Source organism: Penaeus japonicus, unplaced genomic scaffold (genome assembly GCF_977035675.1).
Source record: "Penaeus japonicus unplaced genomic scaffold, GWHDUDI00000001_assembly GWHDUDI00000018, whole genome shotgun sequence".
Classification (NCBI taxonomy): domain Eukaryota; kingdom Metazoa; phylum Arthropoda; class Malacostraca; order Decapoda; family Penaeidae; genus Penaeus; species Penaeus japonicus.
The window spans coordinates 20307618-20315117 of NW_028234420.1; the positions used below are offsets into that span (position 1 = coordinate 20307618).

Here is a 7500-nt window from a genome sequence, read left to right on the forward strand (position 1 = left end):
AGGATTTTAGGTATGGAACCATCGAGAAGAAGAAAGAGACGGAGGCCGAAGAGGAGATTCATGGATGCAGTGAGAGAGGAAGTGAGATCAGCTGGTCTGACTGAATAGGATAAGCAGGATAGAAGATGATGGAGACAGATGATCCGCTGCGGATACATACATATGTATATATACATATGTGTGTGTGTATATATACATATATATATATATATATATATATATATATATATATATATATATACATATATTACTTTTTATATACATTTACTATATATATTATATATTTGATATATATTATATTTATATATATGTTTATATATGTTGTATGTGTGCCTGTGTGTGTGTGTGTGTGTGGCGTGTGTAGTGTGGGTGTGTGTTGCGAGTCGTGTGTGTGGGGTGTGTGTTGTGTGTATATATATATATATATATATATATATCATTTATATATATATATATATATATATATATACATATATATACCTATACAATAATTTACTTATATAACATACTGTATATTTATAAATATATATATATAATATACATACACTATACATATATATATACATAGATACTATATAATATTTATATATATATATATATATATATATTATATATATATAGATATTTATATATATATGTGTGTGGTGTGTGTGTGTGTTGTTAAAAAAAAAAAAAAAAAAAATAAAAAAATAAAAAAAAAAAAAATATTATAATATATATATTTTTATATATATATAATTTATATATATCAATATATGTATGTGTGTGTGTTGTGTGTGTGTATAAAATAAAATAAATAATAAATATATATATATAATATATATATATTATACTTATTATATATATAGACATATTTATTTATATATTAATATATATATATATACACATATTTAGTGTATGTGCTGTGTGTGTGTTTGTGTATGTCTTTGTGTGTGTGTCTGCGTGTGGGAGTGTGTGTGTGTGTGTGTGTGTGTGTGTGTGTGTGTGTGTGATATATATATATATATATATATATATATATATTATATATATATATATATATTTATGATATATTTATTTATATATATTTATAGATTTATATATATATTTAGATTTTACATTTATATACATATATATATTTATATTTATATATATCTATATATATTTATGTATATATATATATACCTAAATATATATGTATACTATATATACATATATATGTGTGTATATATATATACATATACAATATACATTATAACATTATACTATATATATACTATATATATATATATAATATTTATATATATATTTTATATATATATGTGTGTGTGTGTGTGGTGTTGTGTGTGTGTGTGTGTGTAGTGTGTGTGTGTGTGTGCTGTGTTTGTATGTATGTATATATTATATATATTATATTTATTTAATATATATATATATATATATATATTATATAATATATATATTTATATATATATATATTTATATATATATATATATATTTAATATTTATATTATATTTTTATTTATATATATATATATATAAATATATAGATAATATATATATAATTTATATATATATATATAGAGGTATTGTGTAGATGTGTGTGTGTAATTAATATACTATATATATATAATATAATATATATATATATATATATATATATATATATATTTATTTATATACACCATACACACATATATATATATATATTATATATATAATATATATATAACATATATATTTACATATGTATTATATATATATATATATATATTTATATAATATTATATATATTATGTATTTATGTATGTATTGTTATTTATATGTATATACATATTTATATATATATATATATATTATATATTAAATATATATATATATTTATTATAAACTCTTTATAATCTGCTTACAACTCTATAAGGATATACATACACTTTTTATATATGTACTATATATATATATATTATTATATGTATTATATATATATATATATATATATTATATATAATATATGTGAGTTGTGTGTGTGTGTGAGTGTGTGTGTTGGTGTGTTTGTTCTGTGTGTGGGTGTGTGTGTGTGTGTGTGTGTGTGTTGTGTGTGTGTGTAAGTATGTATGTTTGTAGATGTATGTATATAGATATATAATTATTATATATATATTATATATAATATATATTATATATATATATATTATGTTGATATATATATATATACATTATACATTTACTGACATATATATACGTTATCATGTATGTATGCATGCATGTGTGTGTGGTTTGTCGTGTGTGTGATATGGTGTGTGTGTATGTATATGTGTGTGTGTGTGTGTGTGTGTGTGTGTGTGTGTATGTGTGTGTGTGTGTGTGTGTGTGTGTGTGTATGTGTGTGTATGTGTGTGTGTGTGCGTGTGTGTAACGTGGAAGATATATCTTCTCCAAAAACATCACTCTGCGTTCTTATTGCTCGATGGTTAGCTTAGAGTAGGCCGTGTTGGGTTAAAAGGTACACCAAAAATCAATGTAAAATGTGTTAACTCATTACCTTGATGCTGTGACTGTGATGTGGGTATTTTCAAGTAAACCAATTACTTGATTAAAGCATGTTAAAGAAATGAATATTTTTATGGTGAAGCCATAGCAGAAAATGTATCAAGAAAGTTGTATAATTTACTATCGCTTGTTGCCGTTACCATGAAGCATGACTGTGTGCGCGCATGCAACTTGAAGTGGCAACCAGAAACTTTGTTTACATCCTGAAGCCGCAGTAGCAAATATTCCTACTCTTATTCCAGCAGGTGCGTCGTTCAATATACAGGGAACTACGGTGTATATATGATTTGAGACAAATGAACTCTGGTTTTCAAATACTTTCTTTCATCTGATGGTTCTAAAAATTGCTTGTTAACTTTATGCTTTTGCTTGTTTATTTTCATTAGAAATAACTGGGTATAACCTACAATTAATTAATTTTAATTGTCTTTAAAAAATAAAAGGAATGAAAATTACATTGTTATAAAACCTAAGCCAAACATGGTGTGTGTGTGTGTGTGTGTGTGTGTGTGTGTGTGTGTGTATGTGTGTGTGTATGTGTGTGTGTGTGTATGTATGTTTGGAAATGAGGTACCGAGGAATTTTTCTTGATGAATTTATACGCTGAGCGGTTTTCACTAGAAGGCAAAAAGACAGATGAACAATAGGAAGTAACTGACAATAGTAATGTTTAAGTAACTGAGCAGAGTGTATGCATACGTTTCGTATTCTGAGTAAATCTGAGGTGGAGGGGTCGGACACAAAAACGACACCGGCAGAAAGCACAGGCTGCCGGTGCACCCAGCCGAGAAAACAATCTATTGGCCGCGTGCCGTACCTTGGTGCAGAGGCGGACGAGCGGCGTCCGTCGGGACGGGCGCGAGGGTCGCGGTGGCACCGCTCTTAGCGGTGGCGGTAGCGGCGGTGGCGGCAGCGGCGGTGGCGGCAGCGGCGGCCACAGGGAGCAACACAAGCCAGGGCAGCACGCCGGCTACCCTTACCATCTGGAAATAAACACAGAAATTAAAGAAATTACTGCAGTTGGTGTTAATCAGTTCAAAATCCATGAACACCCACACATATCTATCTCTACATCTCTACAAGCATATGTCTATTCATCTGTTCATAGATCTATCGTCCGATATCTTCTTCTCTATTCATATCAGTATTTATTTACATAACTATATCTACATCTCTTAATCTATATTTATCTCTATATCCACCCATCTATCTATCTATATACTTGCTAAATGCAAATATTTACACACACACATATATATACATACACACATACACACACACACATATATATATATATATATATATATATATATATATATATATATATATATATATATATATATATATATATTTGTGTGTGTGTGTGTGTTTGTGTGTGTGTTTGTATGTGTGTGTGTATGTATGTGTGTGTATATATATATATATATGTGTGTGTGTGTGTGTTTATATGTGTGTGTATATAAATACATACATATATATATATATAATATATTATATATTTATATATATATTAATAAATACTCCTATATATATATATATATATGTATGTATGTATCGTAGGTGCCTTACTATATATATTTTATGTATATATATATATATTATATATATATATAGATATATATCCCCCTATATATATATATATTATACAATATATATATCATATATATACTCATATACTATATATATATATATATATATATATTATATATATATTCATATTCATCATATACCATATATATATACCTACGTACTATATTATATATATATATATATAGTATTTTATATATATATATAGTGTGTGTGGCGTGTGTGTGTGTGTGGTGTAAGTACGTGTGTGTGATGTGTGTGTGTGTGTGTGTGTCAGTTTCTGTGTGTGTATATATGTATATATAATATATATATATATTATATATTTATATATATGTGTGTGTGTGGATGTGTTGTGGGTGTTGTGTGTGTGTGTGGGTTGGTGTGTGTGTGTGTTTCTGGGGGAGTTGTGTGTGTGTGTGTGTGTGTGTGTTAATATCATTTGTGTGTGTGTATGTATGTATCATTATATCTATATATTATTATTTATAGTTTATACATATATATAGATATATAGATATATATCCAATATCATATATATATATATATACATTACATATATATATTATTAATATATACATATATTTATACACATATATATATACTATATATATATTATATGGTGTGTGTGTGTGTGTGTGTGTGTTGTGGTGTCGCAATGTGTGGTGTGGTGTGTGTGTGTGTGTGTGTGGTGTGTGGGTGTGTATAATTTGGTGTGTATATGTATGTATGTTATTTAAAACTCACACACACACAAACACACACATCACACACAACACACACAACACACACACACATATATATGATATATATATTTAAATATATATATATATATATCTATATATATATATATAAATTTAATTATATATGTATGTATGTATGTGTATGTATGTGTATATATATGTGTTTTATTATAATTATATATCATAATAGATATATATATATATATAGATTTTTATATATATATTGTAATTTTTATATGTTGATATGTATGATGTATGTGGTATATATTTTATATTATATATATTTTACTAGATATATTGATATATATATATATAGTTATATATAATATATAAATATTATATATATATATATATTTATAATAATTATTCATTCATATTACATATATACATATATATATATATTATTAATATATATATATATTACATAATATATATATATATAATTGATATATATATATATACATATATTATATATATATATATATATATAATTATATATATATATATTTATATTGATATATTAATATATATTTTTATATATCTGTGTGTTGTGTGTGTGTGTGTGTGTGTGTGCGTGTGTTTGTGATGTGTGTGTTGTGTGGTGTGTATATATATATATATATATTATATATATATATTTTTATATATATATATATAATTATTATATATATTTATATAAATATATATACATATTTTATTATATATATATATATATCTTATAGTTATATATATATATATATATGTATGTATGTATGTATGTATTCTCGTGTCACGTGTGGGGTATGAGGCTCAATGCCAGAAAGACTAACTCCTTTGACATTATTAGCAGCTCACAGACTTTTTTCCCTCTCCATCCTGACTTATTGATTTTGCATAGTGCAGGTGGTTTACTTAATATACAAAAATTATTACATTTTTACTTAATTTTTTCTTCTTTATATAATTTCTATTATTAACTAAACATTTACTTACTTTTTACTTTTTTACTTTATTTCATTTTTTTTAATACAAAATGTTGAAACATTTAAAGCTGTTGAGTGTCACATTAGATCCTCAGTTGACTTTTAAGAAACATTTTCAAAACATCTCATCATCTACTGCACAAAATTTGGACCTGCTTCACAAATGTTATAAATCTTACTCCTGTGACCCTACTGTTCCGAGATCATCATTATTTTTTTCTGCCACATTTTGAATTCTGTTCACAGGTATGGATGTCTGCAGCTGATTGTCATCTCAAGTTGCTTGAGCTGGCATTCAACTGAACTAAATGTTTGCATCCTAACTTAAACTTCATTGAAGCCATCGACGTTCGATTGGCTTCTTATAAATTTTGTAGAAGATATATAATATTGTTGAGCATCCTTTATATTCCTCTTAAAATAACAAGAATTGATTTGGTCATAAATGAATGCGCTCTGATACTTGTATATCATCGTAACTGGCATTATTTAAGATGCTTTGTTCCAGCTAAAAGTAAGTTCTGGAACAAGTTCTGGACTGTATTGTAAAATTTAAGAGTGGGCCAAATGACTTTGATATTTCTCTTCGACGGACCAAACCTGAATATTTCAAGGATGGTATATTCTATTTTTTATCATTTTGACATCGAGCGTATTTTTAAATTTTTTATCAATTTTCTTATCGTTTTTTTTCCAGTAGTCGATATTTTCCCTCAGTACTTCTTAACAGCGCTTTAACGTTGTTACCGGTATTTTGTTCTTATATATGTTGTGTTTACCTTCGTGTACTCACATCATGTTGAAAGGTATCGGTAGTTTGTATGGTAATAATAATAATGATGATAATAACAATAATGATATATATTTATATAGATATCAATATACATATGTATATTTGTATATATCTATTCCTTTGTATCTATAACTCTATCTACCTATGAATCTATCTACGCAACACACACTTACCACGCACGGACGCACTTCACTTTCCAACGCACGATGTCAGTATTTGAAGTGTGGAAACGTTTTCCGTCAGCCCTCGACTAAACATTAACCGGTTTAGTGGTTCCCTTAACATAGTGTTTTGGCTCTGTATCAATTCAACTTTGTTCACGTGTATCTGTGTGTGTGTGTGTTTGTAAGAGTGTATTTGTGCTTGTTTACATGTATTAACACACACACATACACACACAAACACACACACACGCACATACACACATATAAAAAAAAAAAAAAATATATATATATTTATTATATAAACACACCATATATATATATATATATTATATATATATATATATATATATATATATATATATATATGTACTGTATTGATGTATGTATGTATACATGTATGTATGTATGTATGCATGTATTTATGTATCTATGTGTGTGTTTAGTCATGGATTATTTATATTTTGGAAAACAAGAAATCAAGTATCGGCCTTTTGAAACGCCATCCTCCCTTAGAACGCATCAAACAGACGATTGCGCTGAACGGTCATCTTCAGTGAATGATGGCAGTACCCGCAACAAAGGACGAAGTGTAACATCAAACACTAAAAGATGACGCTTCATCACAACCGATCAACGTAGCAGCAGGCGCAGCAGCAGCAGTAACACAGTCCCACAGATACAAGGTCACACGAGGATCAATGCTGCTAACCACGCCCGCCCC

The 7500-nt window shown here is 26.8% G+C and overlaps 1 protein-coding gene across 1 annotated transcript in view; it reads right to left on the reverse strand.

The window, feature by feature from the left end:
- The window catches only part of LOC122244125 (uncharacterized), a 46098-nt gene that overhangs the window by 22509 nt on the left and 16089 nt on the right, over positions 1-7500 (reverse strand). Inside the window, exon 2 of the mRNA XM_086546750.1 lies at positions 3348-3513. Within this exon, the coding sequence (XP_086402876.1) occupies positions 3348-3513 (166 nt within the window). The remainder of the gene's footprint in view (positions 1-3347; positions 3514-7500) is intronic.